Here is a 24152-nt window from a genome sequence, read left to right as displayed (position 1 = left end):
AGGAAACCCATGCAGACACGGGGAAAACGTACAAACTCCTTACAGCGGCTGGAATTGAACCCGGGTTGCTGGCACTGTAATAGCATTATGTTAACCACTGCACTACCGTGCCTAAGGTGAGGGGTTAGGGAGATGGAAAGGACAAACGGAATATGTGGCAAAGTGATGGGCATAAGTCGTACAGGTCCTTTGGTCACTTGGATTAACTTTCCACAGATTCCTGCCTAACTTGCTGAGTGTTTCCAGGATTTTCTGTTTTTACTTTAGATTTCTAGCATCTGTAGCATATTTTTTATTATTTTCACTTTTATGTTTGCTGTGCCAACTGGTCAACTTCTAACTACAACCAACCAACTGTAAAACACCTGAGTTAGCCAACAGCTGCGGATGTTTGGAATAATTATGCTATTCACATGAAAATTAAGGGGTTCATCTTCAAATTTTCATTAGATCAAAATTTGTACCTTAAAAAAATATACACACTTTGTAAGCTTTCTTTTGATGAGTCATGCCACATGGAAACAGCTCTTTGGCTCATAGCATCCACACTGACCATCGAATACCCATCCCATTTTTCCTCTTGCATTCCCATCAACTACCCCAACCTATTTCTCCTGCAACCAACATTGAGGGCAATTTACTGTAGCTGATTAAACTACCAGCCAGCATGTTCTTGAGATGTGAGAGGAAACCGGACCACGTTAGTGGAAACCCATGCAGTCACAGGGAGCACCAGAGATCGAGAATGAACCTTTGCCACTGTTTCATTTGATCAAAATAATTAAATTAAAAGGAAACCCCTAGAGGAGAGATGTTGATTTACTTTTTGTGTTGTTTTACACCTAGCAGTCAAATGGAATTACAGTGTCATTGTGAAACTGGCTGATGCAATGTTCAGTGACAAAATTAGATTCACCATAATAAGATGATAACACACATTTTTCTTGGATGTGCACCACTGCACTTGTCTGGCTGTTACACAGGGAGCCTTGAACAGCTTAAAACAAGAGGAAATGGTGTAGTGTTAAATTACCCTGTTCTAGATTTTCCCAGGATTTTTGATCTGCTTCACTGTTAACACTTAACTAGAAAAAAGAAATCTAATAGCACTGACCTCATTAAAATCAAAACTAATTGTGATTTTTCTGTCTTCAAGCCATGTTTCCTATCTCTGCTAAACATGTACTTAAATATTATTTTGCTCATGTTACATTCACTGCAAGCTGTTTGAGGAGAGAGGAGAAAAGTGTTGAGGCCAAGATTGGATCAGCCATGATCATACTATATGATTAAGCTTACTCAAGGAGCCTGCTCCTCACTCTTGGGTTCTTATTAACTGAAACAGGCCTTGATTATTGCATGCAACGTACAAGATGCTGAAGCAACTTGATGTGTCAGGCAGCATTGATGGAGGGAAATGGACGGTCAATGTTTCGGGTCAAGAACATGAAACGTTGACTGTCCATTTCTCTGCATAGATGCTGCCTGACCTGCTGAGTTCCTCCAGCATCTTGCGTGTTGCTCCAGATTCCAGCATCTGCAGTCTCATGTCTCAATTTTTGCTTTGCATTGTGTTCATTGGAGAAAGTGTTTGCCAACTTCAGAGAAAAAATAAAATCAGAGCCACAGGCACAACAAAGAAAAGTTTCAGCAAATTACCTGAAGTTGAACCAAGATCGCTGTGTCATTCAAGATAGAAGTAAATATTAAAGCACAAAAGGGTCCCTGAACACTGCTGATGAATGATTTTAAACACTGATTAATTTCAGAAATCATAAATTAGCTGCACTAAGGTCAGATCTGAGATCTTATCAGTGAAAGTAAAATCCACATAGACAATATGCAGCCTGAAGAAGCCACAGAGTTTTAACCCTTAACCCGCTTTTATGTAAAGCCAGAAGCAAAGAAGCTGAATGAAAGTTACAGTCTGAAGTAGGTTGTGTTACTAAAATGACAGTTTAAGTTATTGAACTTCCAACTTCCTCCTTCCAACCTGCTTATTTGTGTTCTGCACACTGAGGTTACCACTTTACCATTTGGGGCTCCTGATTCTTGAAAATTCAATAAACCCTATTGCTCAGCTGCAAAATCACCTACGTGAATATTTGGGGTAAAAACAGGAAATGTTAGAAATACTCAGCAGGTCAGGGGAGAGACACACGTACACAGTGTTAATGTTTCAGGTCAACAGCCTGTCATCTGGGGGCCTTTGTTATACCAAAAAGTGGGGTGTGAGAGAACAAGTTGATTTCCTGTTACCTGTGAGAACACTGCAGGTAGAAGCACTATTGAAGTTATACATTGCTGGCCAATTCTAATATATTCAGTTTCGATGATAGCCAATTCCAGCCCCTCACTGTCGCAATCAAGCTCAAGTCCTGCTCACTGGCAGAGAAACCACTCACAATAAGTCCCTACACTAGCCCATTCTCTGTCACAATGAGATTGACTTCAGCTCTCCCACTCACACTGAGATATAGAAAAATAGCATGTGTAGACCATTTGGCCCTTCAAACCTGTTCTGTTGTTCAATACAATCATGGCTATCTAAATGCCATATTCCTACTTTCTCTTGTACTCCTCGATACCTTTTTGCCTGGAAAATTATCTCTCTCTCTCTGAATATATTCAGGGACTTGGTTGGTCTCTACAGCCCTAGGTGGCAGTGAACTCCATGGGTTTTTTGCCCTCTGAGTGAAGAAGTTTCTTCTCATTTCAGTCCTAAATGTCTTGCACTATATCCTGAGACGGTGACCCCTTTTTGCAGATACCCAAGCCAGGGGAAATATGCTCTTTACGACGAGTCAAACTCTCTTAGGATTCTGTGATTTTTTTTCAATCATATCCCATCCTTAAACTCCAATGAATACACACTTTGTTGACGACTATCTTTCCTCATAGGGCAGTCCCACCATCCCAGAAATCAGTGTGATCAACCTTTGCTGCATTTCTCTCTATGGTAAGTATATCCTCTCAGGTGGAGTTCAAATCCCTAGAGGAAATGCAATGGTTTTAATCCCCAGGGAATTGTTGGGTTTAAATCCTGAAAGAGATCCTGATTTTAAACCCACCAGGGAAGTTTTTGGGTTTTAAATCCCTTATGTGGATGCTCAGATATTAAATTGCTGGTTCAGTTGCAGCTGACTTAAATCACCAAGGAAATTGCTCAGGTTGACAGCACAGAGGCAGATGTTGGGGCTTTAAATCTCTGGGCAAGATATACAAGTCCAGAGGGGAATTTGTTCGGCAGGCATGGGCTAGAGTTTGTCTTCCCCGGCGTGATGCTGGAGTTTAAATCTTTTCTAGGTTTGATATTACTTTACAGTAAGTGATTATACCTCAGCACATTAAGGTAGTCATAACTGAGGATGATAGTTACTGTATTAATGCAAGCCCTTCTTTGAACAAGATGTCCGGAAGTGCTTCACAGCAGATATTCACAGCAGCACTGCGCACACACAACAAACAGTGGGTATGAAGGGAACCGCGAGGGGAGACCTGATAGAAGTTTATAAAATCACCAGAGGCTTAGATAGGGTAGAAATGTCGAATGCTGGAGGGCATAGCTTTAAGGTGAAAGGGAGAAAAGTTCAAGTGAGGTGTGTGGTAAGTTTTTTTCACATTGAGTGGTAAGTGCTCAGAACATGCTACCGGGGCGGTGGTGGAAGCAGACACAACAGTGGCGTTTAAGAAACTTAGGCACACGAATATGGAGGGATACGGATCATGTGCAGGCAGAAGGGGTGAGTTTCATTTGGCATCACGGTCGGCACAGACATGGTGGGCCGAAGGGCCTGTTCCTGTGCTGTACTGTTGCACATTCTATGAGATGGTGGAAAATGCCCCCCAGGTCATGATGTTGTTGCTCCAGATTCCAGCCACTGCAGTCCCTTGTGTCTTCTTGGTTTTACCGACTGGGCTCCCGCAAATCCCTGGGACAGGTGCAGGGTTTGGGGCTGCAGTTGCATTCACCAGGGACCGTGCTGGGAGGTTTAATCCCCCGGCGGCGCTGCAAACCCCCGGGGAGGAGGGAACCCGCCGTGGTTTAAACCGGCGGGCTGGCTGCTGGGCGGGATTTAAATCCCCGGCCACCGCTGACATGGCGCCTTTAAAGGGGGCGTGGTCCGGGAGCAGCAGCCAATCAGCGGTGCGCTGCCGGCCGGGTTAAAGGCGCGGCCGCCGGCGCTCGGAGCCCGCAGAGCGGGAGCGATGGAGCGGCCGCGGTCCGGGGCCTGGGCCTCGGTCTGCCCCTGGGAGCGGCTCCGCTGAACGTGGCGCGCAGCTGGGCGGCCGGCCGGCGACAGAGGGAAGATTCCCCCCCGTCCGGAGAGAGCGGGGATGGCGCCCCGCTGCCGGCGGTCCTGGCTGAGCGTGTTACTGGGCCTGGCGCTCGGCTTCGCGCTGGCCTCCTGGCTCGTCCTCCCCCGCCCGGGCACGGCGCAGCGGGGACAGCGAGGCCGGGCCGTGTGCGGCCGCCGGGGGCCCGGAGCCGGCCAGCAGCCGCCACCGCCGCCCCCTCCTCCGTCGTCGGCCGAAGCCTCGGCGTCGCGCTTCATGTACGTGGGGGTGATGAGCGCCAAGAAGTACCTGAGGAGCCGGGCGCTGGCGGCCTACCGGACCTGGGCCCGGCACATCCCCGGCCGGGTGGAGTTCTTCTCCAGCGAGGGCTCGGACCTGAGCCTGCCGCTGCCGCTCGTCGCCCTGCCCGGGGTGGACGACACCTACCCGCCGCAGAAGAAGTCCTTCCTGATGCTCAAGTACATGGCGGAGCGGCACCTGCAGCACTTCGAGTGGTTCGTGCGGGCCGACGACGACACCTACATCCGCGGCGAGAGGCTGGAGAGCTTCCTGCGGGGCCTCAACAGCAGCCAGCCGCTCTACCTGGGCCAGACCGGTCTCGGCGCCCCCGAGGAGATGGGCAAGCTGGCGCTGGAGCCCGGCGAGAACTTCTGCATGGGCGGCCCGGGCGTGGTGCTGAGCCGGGAGCTGCTGCGCCGGGTGCTGCCTCACATCGGCCAGTGCCTGCGGCAGATGTACACCACCCACGAGGACCTGGAGCTCGGCCGCTGTGTGCGCAGGTTCGCCGGCGTCCAGTGTGCCTGGTCCTACGAGGTAAGACCCACCCCAGCAAGGAGCTGCTGCTGCCGCCGCCGCCCCCCCCCCCCCCGGGCACCGTCCACACTCTGTGCCCGGATGGCAGAGGCAGGTGGTGCTGCCGGGTCAAACTGTAGCGCATGGTGAGGTGAGAGGAGGAGGAGATGTGTAGAAAGTCAATGAGAATTGTAGGAAGTTAAAGAGAGCAGAAAGGCTGGCTGCTCTTACAGATCTGCCAATATAATACTGTCTTTGGAGTTATGCCTGTGTTGCAATGTACTGAACATAACTGCTGCAGTGTAGCTGTGGGGCAGCTTATTGGTATTGGTTTATTATTGTCACTTGTACTGAGGTACAGTGAAAAACTTGTCTTGCGTACCGATCGTACAGGTCAATTCATTACACAGTGCAGTTACGTTAAATTAGTACAGAGTGCATTGATGTAGTACAGGTAAAAACAATAACAGTACAGAGTAAAGTGTCACAGCTACAGAGAAAGTGCAGTGCCATAAGGTGCAAGGTCACAACAAGGCATGGATTTCGAAGGGTAAAACAAAAAGCCACCAACTTAGGCGAGGATAGAACAGAGTGGTTGCCAAATGGCGAAAAATAGCAAAGAAACTCTGAAGATTTTAAGACCTGAAGGGTGCTAAAGTTTTTTGGTACTTTTCTGCAGATGGCAATTGATGCTCGGCCACTAACTAATTTTAGTGAGATCACCCGACCAAGAATGAGGGATTGGGGCAAAAGAGGTTTTGGCATAGTGATCATGATAGGGATTACAAATCAGTCATGATCTCATTGAAAGATGCTTGAAAGGACAGAATTAACATCAAGCAGCAGCATATTCCTGTCTGGGGACACTTCTAACTAGGGATTATTTTGTGTTGTTTGAAACAGTTATGTGGCTATCTGAGGTTTAGTGTATGAGTGTGAATCGACCTCTTGTTTTGCAGCTTGTGGATATTAAATTTTTTTACAGATTAGTTTGCAGAGTATCACTGGATCTTGGAAAGCACAAGTTTAAGTGTAATATGTTTATATATAAATGTTATTGAATTTTGTGTGAGTATAGTATGATTATGTAACTATGCTTCCCTTTCGGAGTTCCCTGAAGAACTAATATGCTGTGGATAAAGAAGAAACAGGTGATATATTATGCCTAAGATTTTTAGAAGACTTTTTATAGCGTATTGTATCAAAGGTCGTTGTGGGAAATAAAAGCTAGCAATGTTCTATCCAAGAGGTAGTATTTTGGATTGGATAGATGATTGACTGGCTTTCTAGCTGGTTGACTGACATAGGCATGAATGGCTCTTTTTCTTGGCATAATGTAACAAGTGGTGTGCCATTGGGATTAGTATTGTGGCTTTAGTTATTTACAATTTGTATAAGTGTCTTGGATGCTGCCTACTGACTATATGGTTGGTCAATTTTCCTGATGACATATCAGCGGGAGAGATGTTGAAGAGGATGGAGGGAGGCCTCAAAAAGATGTAGATTGTGAGTGCACACAGATCTGGCAAATGAGGCATAATATAGAGAAATGTGATTTGTCTGTTTTAACAGAAACAAAAATAAAGCATCTTATCAAAAGATGAGATGTGGGTATCCAAGTGCATGGGTACAGCAAGTAAGCTAACAATGTGTCTTATTGCTGGAGAATTTGAGTAAAAGGATAGGGAGGTTATGACTTGGTAAGAACATGTATATACGATATTTGTCTCCTTTCCTTAATGAAGGACGTTAATGCATTGGAAGCAGTTCAGAGAAGGTTTACTAGATTAATACCTGGCACAGACAGATGGTCTTGGGAGGAAAGATTATGCAGGCTTGTCTTGTATCTGCCGAAGTTTAGAAAAGTGAGAGGAGACGTATTTGAAACATAAGATCTCGAGGTCTTGGCAAGATAGATATGGAGAAGATTTTTCCATTTGTGGGAGAATTTAGAGCTTGGGATGACTTTTTTTTAAAAAGAAAAAAAAATTGCCTGTTTAACACAGATGAGATGCAGTTCTTAAGCATTGAAAGTCCTTGGCATACTTCCTCCAGGGTGGTGGAAGCAGATTCTTCTGAATCTTTTAAGAGTTAGATACTTGGTAAAAGGTTGATGGAAATGTGGTGTTGCGATTACGATCAGATCAATTGGCATGATCTTATTAAAAGGTGGATTTGGCTCCCAGCTGAGTGAGCACTACCTCCTGGTTTGTCTGTAACCTTCTGAAAGCTTTCCCGATTAGCAAGTCAAAATCAAACCAGTTGTGATTAAGATTCATTCCAGATTTGGAATCTCCTCGTGTGGATCTGATTTATTGAGAAGAGTAATCATTCTTGTAGGATAATTGGCAAAGAGCAGTCTGTCAACTCCTCTGAGTATTTTTTCTTTAAGTTTAAAAGCTTGCTTGGTCTTGTCTGCAGCTGAATCTAAACTTCAGCTATTTATTTTTACCCAGGCATTCCAAAATGTGATGCCTCCAAGGGCAGTTGGCAGATGGTGTATTTATTTCTTTAGCTTAACTGAAAAGCTAAGTCTAAAATCTGGTTGCAGTTGGTGTTGTCACAAGGCACTAGAGCGTGGGCAGATGTTGTTGTTGGGTGGTGAACACTGAGAGATTACCTGCTTGGAGGTTTTTCCTATGGATACAAAAACACTTGTTGCAGTGTAATGATGGATGTGAAATTGACCACTGAGATGCAGATTAAATCTGCTCGGCCTGGTGTTATCATTCTCCTACCATCTGAATGAGCTTGCCAAATATCCTCTGTGGATCTCTCGCCTCCAATTCTGCCCTGTGTGTTGCTAATTGGGTGATGATTCCTTTCCCTCTGTGTAGATGCACACTTGACATTGTCTTTCTTTGCTCTATAGCTGTTTTGTCATGGAACAACCATTTGTGATACGGTTGTGGGGACCCCTAATGTTTGGACTGGCAGTTTGGTCTATCCAATCTTTACCCAAGTATGCCTGCTCTTTTCTATATCATTAGACACAGGCCCATTTCCAGTTTTCTTATTTTGTATTTTCCCCAAATCTATCTCGATATACTCATTCCTTCATATGGGAGGAAAGATTTGGTAAATGAATTGCAAATACCATTTAATAATTGTTTTTGGGTGTTAGACCAAACTTCTCAGGAACTCTAATCACCTTTGCAGTCCATTTCTCCTTCCCATCCTTGCTGCACATCAAGGTTTACCAGGACTGCTACTGCAGTTTGGTGTTTGTGAGCTGTGCTGATTTTTCTTTTCTCTCTTGCAAAGGGATGGGGTGGAGCAACATGGGAGCACCAGATACCCTAGACCTTTGATTTCAAATCTGTGATAGGAGAGGAGCATTGGGCTGGGGTAAGCTTAAATTGTATCAAAGTCAGGCTTCTAATCCTTTATTTTGTCCCCGGCCAACTACTGTACATATTCAACAATGTCACCTAACTAATGTCAATAGATGTCCTTCAACTTGCAATGTGAATATCCTGTTTAGGGTCTCAAAAGATCCAGTTTGAAACCAACCTCCGACTGGCTTACATTCAATAAGGGGAATGTGATAATACAACTGCAGGCTTTTGGGAAACGTAATGAGAGAAGGATGGTTCAAGCCATATTCTTAATATTTAAGTTAAAGGGATCCTTGTATTGGGGCAGAGAGAAGCTCTTACCTATGCACTCTCTGATGCCCTGCAGTTAGAAGCAGAGAAGAGAACTGTAGAATGGGCAGGCAAATGGTAAATGATGTGGAATCCCTTTTTGCATGTGGGCTTAGTTGGTCTCCTGCAACAGACTGGATTTTTAGAATCTTATTGCAAAGTTTCTCTCGGCAATAAAGTGCTTTATATTCAAGATAATCCTGACCTTGCACAGATGGAACTGGTCATTTTTATGAAGAGCAGCCAACATATCTTGGTGATTCCAGTCTCTCTGCCCCTTGAGCTTTAAACAGCTGTGTAAAAGCCGACTTTTAAATTTGCATTAAAGGCAAAGGATAGTTTGCACAAATTTGTAGAAAAACTAAAGTTGTAGGTTTGTGAGTGACTTGAATGATTTTCAGTGCAGACCAGCCAATTTCCGGATACTGGATAACGCTGCAATGTAGTTGGTTAGTGGTGCTGGATAACACTAGTGAGAGGTGCCCTTTTATTGAAATTTAAAACAAAAACTTGAATTGACCTGTAAAGTAAGATGCTACAAAGAGTTTTTCAATAGCTGAGTTTTCACTTCACAAGGTTCCACTGAGCTTTGGAATTCCTGAGGTTTTCTTATCAAGTAAGCGATGATTACTTGATATTCTGCATCATACTGACTTTTACCATAGATATGTAGAGTGAGATTTGGTGACATGATTCCTGTTTAATAATTGAAACTATAAAGACAAACTGCAGATGCTGTGAACACTCAGCAGGTCAGGCAGCATCTTGGGAAAGGGAAACTGTTAATGTTCAAGTTGAAGATTTGAATATTTTCAACATTTAAAAAAAAAATTCCTATTCCACTGTGATGGAATTGCACTTGGACAAGAGAAGCATTATTGAAATAGGAGCTGTATTCCAGAGGTAGTCTGATTATCTTCTGACTTAGAATAGTATTCAGAAGATGGGATAGCTGGTTCTGCAGAGTTCAAATGCAAATGCTTTGTGTACATGTTAGAATGCATCTGTTTTGTATAATCAAATCTTGAACCAGGTCTATTTTTTGGCTCATTGCTTTTTGGGGTTGTTGCATGTTTGTTTTTTGATCTTGTGTTTCTTTATTAAGGCATTAAACCAGGTTGGGTGCAGAGGAAATGGTGGGTGGAATTTCTTAATCCAGATCTGCAGCAGTCTGTTTTATGCAGGAAATCTCCGGTATCTCTCATTTGCTAATCATCATAACAGTATGACTGAGGTGGTGACCTCTAATTAGTTCCTGTAGATGATAATTGTTAATATCTAGCAATACTTTATACTCTATAACATCATAAAACCTCCAGATTACAGTTCAGGATCCCCTCAAATCCCCACCTCTGAATTTGCTGTTTCAAACATTTCCAAATTCATTGTAGTTTGGCAATCAATTATTTGTCCCCAGTACTATGACCACGTCCCCTCTTTCCTTCCCTTCTCCCTCCCCCCCCCCCCGCCCCCAACTCCATTGAACTACATTTACCACACAAATGTCACTGCAGAGTTTGCAGTTGTTTGTGGTTTTTTGAATAATTTTTAAGTCACTGTGGTTGCACGAAGGTCAATGGGCCACTTGAGTAGCTAAGAAGACTTGCCTGGAAAGTTGGCATGGCTCCAATCTAGAACGGAATCTTTGATCATTTGAGTCTGTTCAAAACTGCATAATCTAGTTCAAAAGGGCATAATCTGATTATCACCGAGTATGCCTTTTTCTCAGTAATGAACTTATGGTCAGAAGTTTATTTTCATGCTATAAAATGCTGAAAATGACAAACAGTTTGTATTTAAGGTAATCATAAATTTGGGTGGTGTCCCAGTTAGTCGTTCTTTCAATATGTTTGACGTTTGCTACTGATTCTCCAAAGATGGAAAGTTTAAATCCAATCCTGGAATGATTGTGGTGTTTGAGATGTGATGCTGCATATCAATTTCCTTCTAGTAGAAGACAGGCTTTTAGCAGAGGTTTATCCATTAAACAAGTCCTCAGGCTACTCATTGCTTGCCTGACTGGTAAGGGAGCCCACTGCTCAATTCCAGAAACGTTGTCTTCTGGCCTGGCTTCATTTAGTTCTGAGAAACCAATTGGTGCTTCTCTTAGCTTCTGGAATGCATAAACCTCAAGTAAAACTGTGACAGAATTTCTGACTGGTAATCAGTAACACTTGTGAAATGAAAGTCTGGTGTTTCGGCTCCTGGTTTAGCCTGGTAATGGTACATACACCAAATGGCTGAGAGTGGACTGAATATTGAGACCTCCTAAAACCACGATCCCAGTTGTGGTTCTCCCTCCAGCTGCAGAATCGAAGCTTTGTCAAACCATCTAATCCATCTCTGGAACCATTTTCTGCAGATGGTTTAGTTTATTTATGTGCTCTTGCCTGGTAAATCCTTGTTTGGGAATCTGTGGCTACCTCTTGGCCTACTTTTCCAGCCACATTCTTGCTTTTGTGCATATTAAGTTCTGGTTGGCTCATATTTTAAAAACAGCAGAATATCAATTGTAATGGGAATTGTGCACAGACCTGTGGATTTTATTTCCATCTGTAAATGTGAATATGCAGGGCATATTGATATGCATTGTGCTACCATTTTAAGTAATTTAAAGTTCTGTACTAAATTTAAGTTATCACTTTGCAGCTGACTTGGTAATAAACTTAAACCACTTCCATCCCCACCCCAGTCACCATCAAATGCGATAGTAGAAATCTTTTGGTTTCAAAGTATCTGTATACCACTATTTCCTCTGAAGTGGATAACTTCAATATCATTTTTAATAAAACATTCTGAGAGTGCAGATTCCGGTCATCTGAACCTTAGCCTGTCATATCCAGACCTAGAACCAACAGCATCAAACGTGCTGCGCTGTCTTCTACCAGTTGTAATTGTTTTATTGTAGATGGAAGACTTCTGTCACTGGCATTAAGAATATTAGATATTCTTTGAAAGTGTTTACATAATTTAAATCCACTTCCTAAATCTGATGCAATAGCAAACTTGAATAATAGCTGATCCCTCTTTAGCTAAAGTTTTAATTAAATGTTTATAGGGAAAATATTTTGTGGCAAGCTTTAGGATCTAGTGTGAAGAGACTGCTGACAATAACCAAATGTAGATAGATATCTTAATGTTGATCAATAATTAGTGTAAGGGAATCAATAGCCTGACTTTTATTTCTTTGGCAAAAATGGGTTGCACAGAATGGAATGCAGTTGCTACAATCAAATGTAATGTGGATTTATTTTAGATACAGCCTTGTGCGTAGTGGTTTGCATACTGAAGTGTAATTGTCTGATGTGAAGATCCATGTACTTCTGACTCTCTATGGTCTCCGTGCAATTAGGGCTGCACAGTTAATGCTGGCATTGCCAGTGGGATCCACATCAGTAAAAGAATTCAAACTTGATGTAAGGAAGCACAGCAAAACCAATGTTGCAGCTGCAGGTGGCTTTTGTGTTGTCTGCATTAGTGAAGAATGATTGACAATAGTGATGGACATGGGCACAGAATGAGATTGCACTTTCCTCAGGCAGCAGGGTTTTGGAGAAGTTTGACTTCCCAGGATAAGGCCTGAACTGTTCTTGTCTTTACAGTGTGATCAAATTTGTTGTGTCACTGCCCCTGTCTCATGGATGAAGGTTTAAGCAGTCACTTAATTTTGCATGAGAGGACTAACTTTGGGGCAGAAACAGTGGATTTGTGGGCTCCAGTCACTGATGACAGTTGTTTATAAGAAATGGGACAGTGGCCACAGCTCCCCTAGTGCCTCCTCTGCATTAATAAGATTTGGATTGATCTGATCTTAGCATGCATGAAAAGAGCTAGGCTATAAACTCTGATTGTCAATGTACTCAATTCTCATTAGATCTCTATAGCTCTCTGGGATGGAGAACTCTAAAGCCTCACTTCCCTGAGAAATGCTTCCTTGTCTATCTTAAATGGGCAGCCCCTTGAACTATGCGCTCCACTGCAAATCCCCTTCCCACCTTCCTCTCCTGTGAGGACCTCTATCATGTCAAACCTCCTCCATCTTATGTTTTTAAATAAGATCATCTCTTCTGAACTCCAAAGAGATTTAGGCCCAACCTGCACGATTTTCTTTCGTAAGACAGCCCTGTCATTCCAGAATCAATCTTGTAAACTTTCAGAACTGCCTCCAGTGCCAGTATACCCTCAAGTAATGAGACCAAAATTGGACAAAGTAATCATAAACCAACTTGGTTCACAAATATCCTTCATTGGAGGAAACCTGCTATCCTTATCTGGGCTGGCCTACATGTGACATCAGATCCACCTCGTGACTGACTCTTGAATGCCCCAGCAAGCCACTCATTTGTACATTTACTGCTACATTCAAGCAAAGAATAAAACTGGCATTGACCTAGGCATAGAATTTGGAAATGTCAAAGTTGTTTCCAGGCCAGTTGACTGTACAAATCAACTTTTCAAATATCTGGATGTTAGTGCCCAAATTGGGAGAACTATCCTGCAGACTTGCCACACCGAAGCTGTCATGGTTGTACCTTGGACAATATTCTGAATTTCTCCATCACAATTCCTCTGTGTTCTGAACCATTGGCAGGAGATGCCAGAGGTTATGATGTCATGATGTAAAGATAAGAGGGAGTAGCCCTATGAGTCCTCTGCATTTGACTCCAGACCTCCTTGAAGTGTCATATCAGGTCAAGAACGGGCAAGGGAACCTCCTGATTACCACCACCTGCCCTCTCTCAGCTGATAAACTGATGCTCTTCTGTGGTGAATGCATTCCATGCTGCTTCCGTAAGCATCACCTCTGACCAAACTGGCCAAGAGTTAAACGCAATAGATGCTAGTGAGCAGGTAGTGAGCATGAAATATAAACCTAATTGAACGTCTCTATCTACCTGTGGCAGATGTATTCACCCAAGACAGCACTGGTAGAAGTGACCAGTACACAGTCCTTGCGGAGACTAAGTCCTGTCTCAGCACTGAGAGTGCCCTTCTTGAATTGTGTGGCAGTACAGTTGTGTTCAATGGGATGGACCCTGCACATCTGGCAGTTCAACTAAGTATCCATGAGATATTGTGGGCCATCAACTGCAGAAACGTGCATCACAATCTCCACCTTTGTGGCCTGACTTATCCAACACACTACTGTTACAGTCAGGCTGGGGGATAAGCCATGGTTCTTCAAGGCATGAAGAGCTTGTCAGGAGCAGCACCAGGTGTATTTGATAATGAAGTCCCAACTGGTGAAACTGCAACACGGGACTACCTGTGTGCTAAACAGCATACAATAGAGCCAAGTGATCTTGTTGCCAACAAATTGGAACAAGCTCTGCAGTCCTATAACACTTCTGTCATGGAAATTTAATCAGCTAATAGGAGGAGGAGGCTCCAAGATGGTCCCCAACCTTGATCCAACCATTGACCAAGGAGTGGAATGACTGTCGTTGACATTGAGACAGCTTATGACAATGTGTCATCAAAGTTTTCAGGGCTGGGGTGATTAGTGAGAAACAAGAGTAGGTTCTGCTTCACCTTTCAACATGATCATGGCTCATTATGTGCCCTGTTCCTGCCTTCTCCCAATGACTCTTGTATTTAATAACTTGGCTTCTACTACCTTCTGTGGTAAAGAATTCCACAGGTCCTGTTAGCATTGGGAACATCCTCCCTGCATCTAGTCTATCTGGTCCTATTAGGACTTCATAGGTTTGTGAAGTCTCCTTTTATTCTTCCAAACACCAGTGAATATAGGCCAAATTGACCTTGTCTTTCCTTGTACATCAGTCTTGCCATCCCAGCATTCTGTCTAGTAAATGTCTGTTGTCTTTTATAGCTGCAGCAAGACACGCTTGTTCCTGTTCTCAAATCCTCTTGCTATGAAGGCCGACACACTGTTTTGTCTTAACTGCATTGAATGCTTGTCTTCAGCAACTGCTGTATAAGGACACCCCAGTTTTATTACGTCTCCTTTCCCAATCTATCACCATTCAGATAATCCAACACGATGCTGGAGGAACTCAGTGGATCAGGCAGCATCTATGGAGAGAAATGGGCAGTCGACATTTCAGATTGAGGCCCTTCATCTGGACTGAAAGAGGGGAGTTGGCCATTATAAAAAGGCGGAGGGAAGGGGTGGAGCAAGAACTAGCAGGTGATGTGTGGAACCAGGTGAGGGGGATGATGGCCAGATGGGGGAAGGGAGAGTGGAAATGGCAGCCGAAGCTGGGAGGTGATGGGTGGAAGTGACAAAAGGCTGAAGATGATGGAATCTGATAAGAGAGGAAGGTGGAGCATGGAATCAAGGGAGGGAGTTGGGGAGGGCAGATGAGAATAGTTGGGGAGGAGATCCAGTGGGAGGAGTGGGCAGATGGGAATAGTGGGGGGGAGGGGAGCCAGTGGGAGGAGTGTGTGGGTGATGGGCAGATGGAGTGGGTGGAGCACGGGAAAGAAACAGTGATGGGGGCTGGGGTGACTAGGAAAAACTGGGTGGGTCTGCAGGAGAGAGAAAGACTGCAGATGCTGGGATCTAGAGCAAGAAACCAACTGCTGGAGGAACTCAGTGGATTAGGCTGCTTCTGTGGAGGTAAAGGGATAATCAACATTTTGGCTCGAGACCCTGCATCAGTCCTGATGTAGGGTCTCGACCTAAATCGTCAACTAACCCCGTATATATACAGATGCTGCCTACCCTGCTGAGTTCCTTACGCAATTTGTTTTTTGCTCCAGAATACCATGAGAAGTGGATAGTTCTGGTGATAGGGTAACATTTTAAGATGGTAGTAAGAAGGGATCTTCTCTATCAGGGCATACAATTAATTTGTGTGGAGATGAGAAATAGGGAATAGCAAATACTTGTGGGCCTACCAGCAGAGCTGTGCTGTTGCACATAATACCATGAGAAATGGGTTTGTAACCAAGGTAATGAAATAATGAGGGCATCTATGCTCTTGGCAAAATAAATTGGCAACTATAGTCTTAAGAGTGAGGTAACAAACTGCTTTAGACAGCTTCCTAGAAAAGACTGGATACATACATTCCATTGAGAATTTAAAAATGCCACTGTGGGTAACTGGAAGCTCAAGAAGAGTATTAAATTGAAAGAAAGTTGAGTTGCAGGGAACGGTACACTTGAGGATCAGGAGAATTTTTGAATCCAGTAAAGGATGGTTTTAGATTTAGACAACTTTGAAGTTTCTAACCACACGTACATCCCAGTGAAGAGTAAAGACTCCATGGAAAATAGAATCCACTGTGACTAACTAAAGTTAGAGTTGATATTGGATTGAAAGGGTGAAAGATGCAAGAGTAATAAGCCAGAGTTGTAAGAATTTTTGAAAAGCAGATAAGGTCAGCTCATTGATAGAGAAAGAAGGTGGGAGTAAATTGGCAAGGTGCATGCTTTTGAAGCTCTTAGAAAATCTTTAATACATGACTGTAAAAGCAAGTGTTGTTTTTAAAGATGAAATGGGAGAAAATTTAAAAATGGTCAATGAAGAACTGACAAATGTTATGTATTTTGTGTCATAATTAAAAGCACTAAAAGAGTTGGGCAACTAAAAGGCAAAAGAGGGAGGAATCCATCATTAGTTTATTTGGCCCATTTTCTAATGGGACTAAGGCTGACAGACCCCTTGCGTGTGATAGCCTGCACCTTGGGGTTCTAAAAGATGTTGATTCATATGTTGTAATTTGTCTAAGGTCCCAGTATAATTGCCAATCTAAGATGGCCATTCATAAAGGGAAGGAAGGGCTTCGAAAGCATGGCCCTGCGGGAGAACTAGTCTAACATCAGCTACTGGGAAAATGCTGGAATGCCAAGTGATAACAATTCTTAGGAAACCATAACCTGATGAGGCAGGGCCACACAGATTTTATAGAAAGAGAAATTAAATTAAAAGTCCAAATAGATTTTGACTATGAGACATGGACTTCACTGGCAAGGCTGGCATTTATTTTCTCTGCTGAATTGAAGATTCATTTAAAAGTTAACCACATTGGTCAAGTGAGGCAAGGGTGACTAGCTTTCTTTCCTGACAGACATTAGTGAGCCAGTTGTGTTTTTCTATCAGTCTGAGTCTTCTGGCCACCGCTCCTGATGTCGGTGCATTATTCAATTAAATTCGTGCTACCTCAGGCCTGTTGCAGTATTTAGAACTCTGCCCTTGTTCATACTCCACTAGCTTAACCATTTGTCACATTGAAAGATGCAAGTAGGTATTTGGATATCAAAAAGCCAATTGATTGGCATGCCAGAGGTTTCTTGGAAAAGATAATGACTCAAGGTTTAAGGTAAAATGTTTAAATGTTATTCAGATGTTATTCAGATAAATGTTAAATGGCATGCAGGTATAGCAGGTAATTAGGAAGGCAAATAGAGTACTGGGCTTGACTTGTACTCCACCCTTCTTGCAATAAAGCAGTCTTGCTACTATTTTCTGGGCTTGGTTTGAACACATCTGCACTACTGTATACAGTTTGAACTCAAAGGGTATGCCTGCATTTGGGACAATGCAGTGAAGCTTTGTTAAATTTATTCTTGAGATGAAGGGTTTAATCTTAAAATTGAGCAGAAAGGGCCTCTGCGTTCTGGAGTTTTAGAACAAGGGCTACTTTCATTTAAGCAAGATTTTGAGAGGCTTAACAGGGTAGATACTGTGAGGGTATCGCCTCTGGGAGTGGCTTTGGACCAGGGTGGAATAGAACTGCAAGTCAAGTTGAGATGTCAGCCTCATTGCTGAGATGAGAAATTTCTTGGGATTGTAAAGTCCAATCAATTCAGTTCAACATCCAGTGACCTTGAATGGACAGTTATTAATTATCATCAAGGCTGATATATTTGGACTGCTGTAGAGTTGAGCATTGCAGTACTCGGGCAGGCAAGTAAGAGCTGAGGCCAAATACTAAATCAACTGTGATCTTGCTGATTGGCAGAGCAAGTTTTAGTTTCTTGTTTTCCATTCTCTGGAAATCAAAGAATTTTGGTATTTGAAATGTTATTGCCACTTGAAGTTTATGAAAGCTTCATTTTTCAATTGAAATGGAATTCAGGGGTATGGAGTCAAGGTGCATATCTACTGTAGTTTCTTGCAGTGGCAGAGCAGGCTTTGTGGTCTAAATTACATTCCGCTCCTGAGGTGCCTTGCATGTCAAGTGATTGTGGTGCCGCTCTAGTAAATAGTTCTCTAAACAAAGATCTGAGTTTGGTTGTGAACAGATCATTAATCAGTGGTGGACATGGCTGAATCAAATCAAGATGAAAGGAGCTATTGGAAAAAGTGTTAATCATAGCATTTGTTATCAGATAAGATGGGGTTTACTTTTTTCAATGTCCCTTAAAGTAGTTGCCATTGCACTTGTGATCGATCCCATGTCATACTCAACCCCAGTTATTCATAACTCCTTTGCTCGTTTGCACTCTGGGCCTCTGATTCTTTTTTTAAAACTCTTACTCATTGAGGCTTGGAAGAGTGTGCTCCAGAAGGTGTTTAATTTTGAAGTGTTCCTTTCTCACTGATTTTGGGTTCTAAGAACTGTTGTTGCTTTCAATATTTATAGGATGAAAATTAACCAGTTGAACAACACTTTATGTAAGAAGTGGACAGAAAATGACAGTCTAAATTCTTGACGGGATTTGTACAGAATGTGCTTGAGGAACAGGCCCCAGGCTGGCTCGAAAGTAAACATGAAACTAATGTCATAGTCTTGAGAATGGGGAGGAGACTGAACCCAGAAAGCACATAAACTTGATTGCTTTTATTAAATTCTTCAGCTGGTTGATTACAAGTGTAAAAATATTGTCATCTGCTTTTAAAATAAGTTTTACTCTGTCACATTTTATGAAAAGCTAAACAATAGTTGCTCTGTCAGAAAACTTACCTCATTGAACAGGATTTGGAGGGGGCCCTCTGGACAGCAAGTCCTGGCACACTGAGCAGCCAATCTTGGCAGACAACCTTCATTAAAGAAAAGTGAATGAATTCCAGTGTTTGGGATTTTGAAATTTTGTAGGAATGGACCTGCTTGGATCGGTGGAGTTTCAGCAGAAACCAGGGCATTGATACTATCCTGAGATTAACCGTCTAAGTATGAGTTGTCACAATCTCAGTTGGACAGAATGTACTTCAGAATGGATTAGGAGCAACAAACAATCTGTTGGAGGAACTCAGCGGGTCGAGCAGCATCTGTAGGAGAAAAGGAATTGTTGATGTTTGGGCCGAAACACCTGCATCAGGACTGAGAGGGGAGATGGCCAAGTTTAAGAACGACAAGGGGAGTGGTGAGACAGGAGTCCAAGCTGTGTGTGTGTGTGGGGGGGGGGGGCAGGTTGTGCAGGGAGGGGAGTGGGTGGAATTGGGAGACAGCAGCAGGTGATTGAAAGATGGAGGCAGACAGAAAAAAATAAATGAGCCTGATGGAGTGAGGTCAGAGAAGAGGAGTGTGAAGGTCAGAGATGGCTGCTGGAGGGAGACGAGCAGGAACACAAAGTGCTGGACTCTGATAAGTAAAGGAGGTGATAATGGGAGATGGGGAGAGGTGAATGGCAGATGGTGGTGGGGGGGGGGGGAACCTGTGAGTGAACTGTGTGTGTAGTAAATGGATGGAGCCAGGAGGGGGATGAAGGTGGGGGGGGGGGGTACAAAAGTGGGAGGACTGGAGGATCAGAAGTGTGTGTGGGGAGTGGTGGGGTGTTAGGGAGGGGAAAGAACCTGCTGTAGGGGAGGGTTACCTAAAATTGGAAACCTCAGTGTTCATGCCCAGGCATAGACCACCCAGATGGAGGAAGGCTATACAGTTCATCCACAGGTTTTCCCCCAGTCTGATTCTGGTTATACTGGCCATCTCCACTCTCTACCCAGTCCTGATTCAGGGTTTTGACCTGAAGCGTCGACAGTTCCATTTTACCGCCCACCTCCTTCCAAGATGCTGCTCAACCCACTGAGTTCCTCCAGCAGGTTGTTTGAGACACAAGAGACTGAAGATGCTGCAACAGAATAGATCAGATTTGTTGGCTAGTGACTGTGAACAAGAGCAATAGTGGCACTTCAATTCCCAGCAATGAAAGTTGTCACAATAGTCTGACCTGGTCCTGAAACTTGGAGCCCCTGAGCTCGGGAATAGAACTTGTATACAGATAAACCAGGAGGGGCTTATACCATCTGCATGCAGGAGACCCTGCAAGCCAATTCCCAAATGAGTAAGGAGGTCAATGGTAACTGATTTGTATTGGTAAATTGCATATTTCAGTCCATTCAATAGCCATACCTTTTGCAGTTACCAGTTTTGCTCTAGCTTCCAGCTTGAAAGGTCCACGTGGCCTGATTGTGATTTTTGCGTAATACCAAACAGTAGTGTATCCAATGCAAACCTCTGGAATTGCAGCATTGAGTGTTGATTAGGTGAGCAACCTCAAATTAATGTCACTAATGGGCAGTGTTTGAATTAGTCAAAACTTGCTTTGAGATTTGAGTCCAGGTTGGAACTGATATAAAACTTGGATTTGGATGTACCCCTTGATTAACAATTTTGTATAGTTATTAACTTGGTTTCACAAAACATGCTGTGATTATAACTTGGGCACTGTTCATATTGTCCATTTGTCCATAATGTCCAAGAAAAATTCCCTTCCAAAGCTTTTTTGCAGCCAGCTTAAATTACTGCTGTTTTCAAACTGAGTGTCGCTGCTGATTTTCAAACGTTTTCATTAAATCTTGCACTTTGTAAGACCTGTCGGATGCTGGTGACTGGACATTACAGTACAGTCTATATCATTTTGGTCTTTCTTTCTCCAGTAACTCATTATAAGTCCGAGGAATGGAGGGGGAAATCCCATTATGTATTTCTCTGAATTTGTCCCTATCTACCTAGAATGGCAAGCTGCACTTGTGAAGGTATTGGATGCTGGTGCCTTGATATTCCGCACACAGCATAAACGGGCCTTGTTCACTGCAATGAAAAACAAAGCACTTTCTATGCCTGTAGTTCATGTATCAGGAGCACAGTAAAGTAAACTGCACATTCCTTACTAATTCTAGCCTATTTCAGACCCAGCCTCCCACTCAATCACAGATTCTGTTTTCTCCTCAAGGAGTATGAGTTCTCAAATAACTTGGTGTAGGGTGTGCAAAAAGAAGCTTTTTTAATTGATGAAGAAAAAGTTTAATGGTGGGAAGAAAGGGGCACTAATATATAGTGGTAAACAGAAGTAATCATGGAGTAATCTTACAAATTTAACAATTCCATTAGGTCTAATATGCGGTGAATCAGATTCTAGTGTAAAGTATTAAAATGTTGTGAGAACCAATTTTCTTTGCATAACTTTTAAAGTTCTTCAGCCCGGAAAATCTTTATTGCGAGCAAGATTGGCTATTAATGCTCTTGCAGGTGTGGTGAGTTGACTTGAACTGCTTGAAGTCTCCAAGTTGCTGTACGTTCCAGTGCTCTCACGTCCTTGTGGGGTGGTGACCAGAACTCTAGCTGTAGTTTAACACTAATTTTGTATAGTTGTAGCATGACTTGATCTTGTCATCTCCTTTAGATGAACTGGTTATGCAGGCTTACCCTGTTGACTTCAGGGATCTGAGGATGTGCATTCCAGGATTTCTCTGCTCTCCCACCATTCTGAGAATGGGACTAGCTTAGATAGGCATTTTGGTTGACATGGATGAGTTGGACTGAAGGGCCTCTTTCCATACTATACTCCATGACTCATTACTTGTGTATTCCCTGTTTTCCCTCCCCAAGAGCATTGGCTCGCACACTTCTTTGGATTGAACTCATTTGCTACTTGTGTGCCTACCAACCAGTCTATTATCTCCTTTAGAGCCTTAAACTTCACTATCAGCCATATTGCCAACATCAATATCATTGATAGACTTTTTAGCCATATCCTATGTGGTACATCATGATATAATGAAAATCAAGGGGCCAGTTGCTGAGCTCTGCAGCATGCCGCTGCTCATAGCCCTCCAGTCACTAAAGCTTCACTGACCGTTATCTTTTCCCACTGAGTTCATCTTTAATTCCACTTTTCCTTGGTTTCCTGATCAATTTTTTGTGTTGGTACTTTGATTTTAGCAAGGCATTTGATAGTGTAGCATTTCACATGACTAACATGTCTCTAAGTCCTGATTTACTCACCACCAATGTGGTGCCACTTGCTTGTGATTTGCTCTGAGAAACAACAGTACTGCATCACTGTTTTCCCAGTCCTCCGTCACTATAGCCAGAAGAGAGAGCGAAATGATAGTTTGAATCTGGGATACATTTTATCTGGGTCCGGCAACTTTTTTAAAATCTGTTTTTGTTTTAAAATATGTTTCTTCCATGAGACCTGCCAAGTACTCATTTCACCTCCATATGGCTACAGTTTTGACATCTAGGGTCTGTAATATAGCTTCTAGAACTAGTGCCCCGTCTCTCGTTTCCCCCCCCCCCCCCACACTTGTTTTCTTTCCAAATCTCATCTAAAAATCCTATAACCAGGAATGTTGAGGTACCATTCTTGCCTCAAGAATAGAATCCTTTGTATTACACAAAGGAGAAAAACTAGGGCCTTTAAAGTCTTTATTCACTCAATGACCAAAGAAAACAAAAGCAGGTGATGAAAAAAGCCTGAAGTACGTCAGGTTGATAACACAGATAAGAGTGGTCTGAGTATAGAAAGTCCAGAGGAACTCTTTAGCATCATGGGTGGAAAGTTGGATAAGTGAAAGGAAACCAGAAGTAGTGGACAATTGTGTTTTACACTAGAAGGAAGTGTACAGTGGTCTTCCCCAAAGTACTTTTAATGTATATTAATGACAGGTACTGTATAGAAAGCACAATTTCCAAATTTGCAGAGGAGGACGCTTCTGGGATGCAGGAGGTAAGAAAAGTGGAGACTTTTTCCAGTCAATTTACATTCTGCGATAGGAAGTTAGACCCAAGTCCACTCCTTGTGAAAACTCTCTACTCTGAAATTCAAATTCCAAAACTTCACTGCCTTGGTAAATGGGACTTGGAAGGGACATTTATACTGTGGCTACAGAAATTCTTCCCATTCAATTGGCAGATAATACCAAATGGGCTGGTCCTACCCATCCTGGTTCACAAACAGTACATTTGATTACTCCCATACAACAATCTATTCACACAATATGTGGCATTATTCTTGGATTACATTAATTGGTCATTTCCAGCAGCTCACTGATTCATGGTCTCTGTAAAAGGGACTGGGTGTGTGTTAAATCAAATGTTAAGCTATTAGAGTGAATGGGTAATTGTTATTATAAGGATTTGTAAAGTTGTGCAGAGGTGTCCAGTGGTAGTGATGAATCAGTTTGGGCTCCTTGTGTGGTCTGGACACTCACAATGCTGATTGATGTTGGTTATTAGCTGTATCAAGTCCTGCTGCACACATGAATTTAGTTGAGGTGAAGCTGTTTTTATTGTCCTGTCCTTTTAAGCTCTTCAGATCTTGGGAATCTGTCAAAATGAGCAAACTGAAGGAGCTGCTTATAAGCCCAAGTCCAGACTTGGGAGACAAATGCTTTGTTTGCAGATGACTAGTTTTGTTGCTGTTCAGTTTGCTACTAGTCTTTGAACTGGTAGCAGGTTGGGAAACTCTAATAATGAATGCAAGACTACTTGAGGGAGAGTATATTGCTGGAGGGCATCATATAACATGCAGCATTGACTGTAAAATTTATTTAGTGTTATCAGATACCTTTTTTAGTTCCACAATCTTCAGGCTATTAATGAAAACAAAGGACATCTCCCAAAGTTTCATTACAGCTTCGTTGACTGATATTTGTTAGCCCTTTGCTTCCAAGGTTTCCAAACCCTTGCTTGCTCTTAGATTTTCTAGACCTCCTTTCTATCTCATTTGAGCATTCTCTCGTAGTGTCATAGAGTTATACAGCATGGAAACAGGCCCTTCCTGAGCTAGTCCCATTTGCCTGCATTTTGCCCATATCCCTCTAATCCTTTCCTGTTCATGAACCTGTCCAACTATGATGCTGTTGCACTTATGAATACCTGGAATTGCAGTGTAAGCCTGTGTGGGCGGGTGGTCCGCTGTGACAAAATGCACAACACCTTCGTGTTACTGTCTTTCTACTTGCTCCTTTCTGCATGTGTAACTTTGGTAAAACCAAGTTATTAAGATTTGGGAAAACATTCTGCTCATTGAGTTATACCTTGCATAGAGGAGGGTGTTTCTGGTTTTTGTGACCATTCACCAAAATCCCAGATGTTTCCATGATTGTTACAATCCAAAATTTATGAGTTAGCCTTGGCAAGATCCTAAATCATGCATGGCACATTCTTGAGTTTCAAGCAGACTAAGGTGTTGCATGGTCTACTTCTCTGAAATTGCTGTTCTCTAATTTTAGCATAGTCCTATTTCTTGACTAACTGACATCAGTGCAAAGACAG

General features: G+C 42.9%; 1 protein-coding gene across 1 annotated transcript in view; it reads left to right on the top strand.

Moving 5' to 3' along the window:
- Positions 1-4109: 4109 nt before the first annotated feature.
- Positions 4110-24152, top strand: part of chsy1 (chondroitin sulfate synthase 1) — a 45736-nt gene continuing 25693 nt past the window's right edge. Inside the window, exon 1 of the mRNA XM_052040307.1 lies at positions 4110-5112. Coding sequence (XP_051896267.1) covers positions 4339-5112 — 774 coding nt within the window. The 5' untranslated portion in view covers positions 4110-4338. The remainder of the gene's footprint in view (positions 5113-24152) is intronic.

This window comes from Pristis pectinata, chromosome 28 (assembly GCF_009764475.1).
Source record: "Pristis pectinata isolate sPriPec2 chromosome 28, sPriPec2.1.pri, whole genome shotgun sequence".
In the NCBI taxonomy this organism is placed as follows: domain Eukaryota; kingdom Metazoa; phylum Chordata; class Chondrichthyes; order Rhinopristiformes; family Pristidae; genus Pristis; species Pristis pectinata.
The sequence above is the reverse complement of the archived record's forward strand: the minus strand, read 5'-3'. Positions and strand labels throughout refer to the sequence as shown.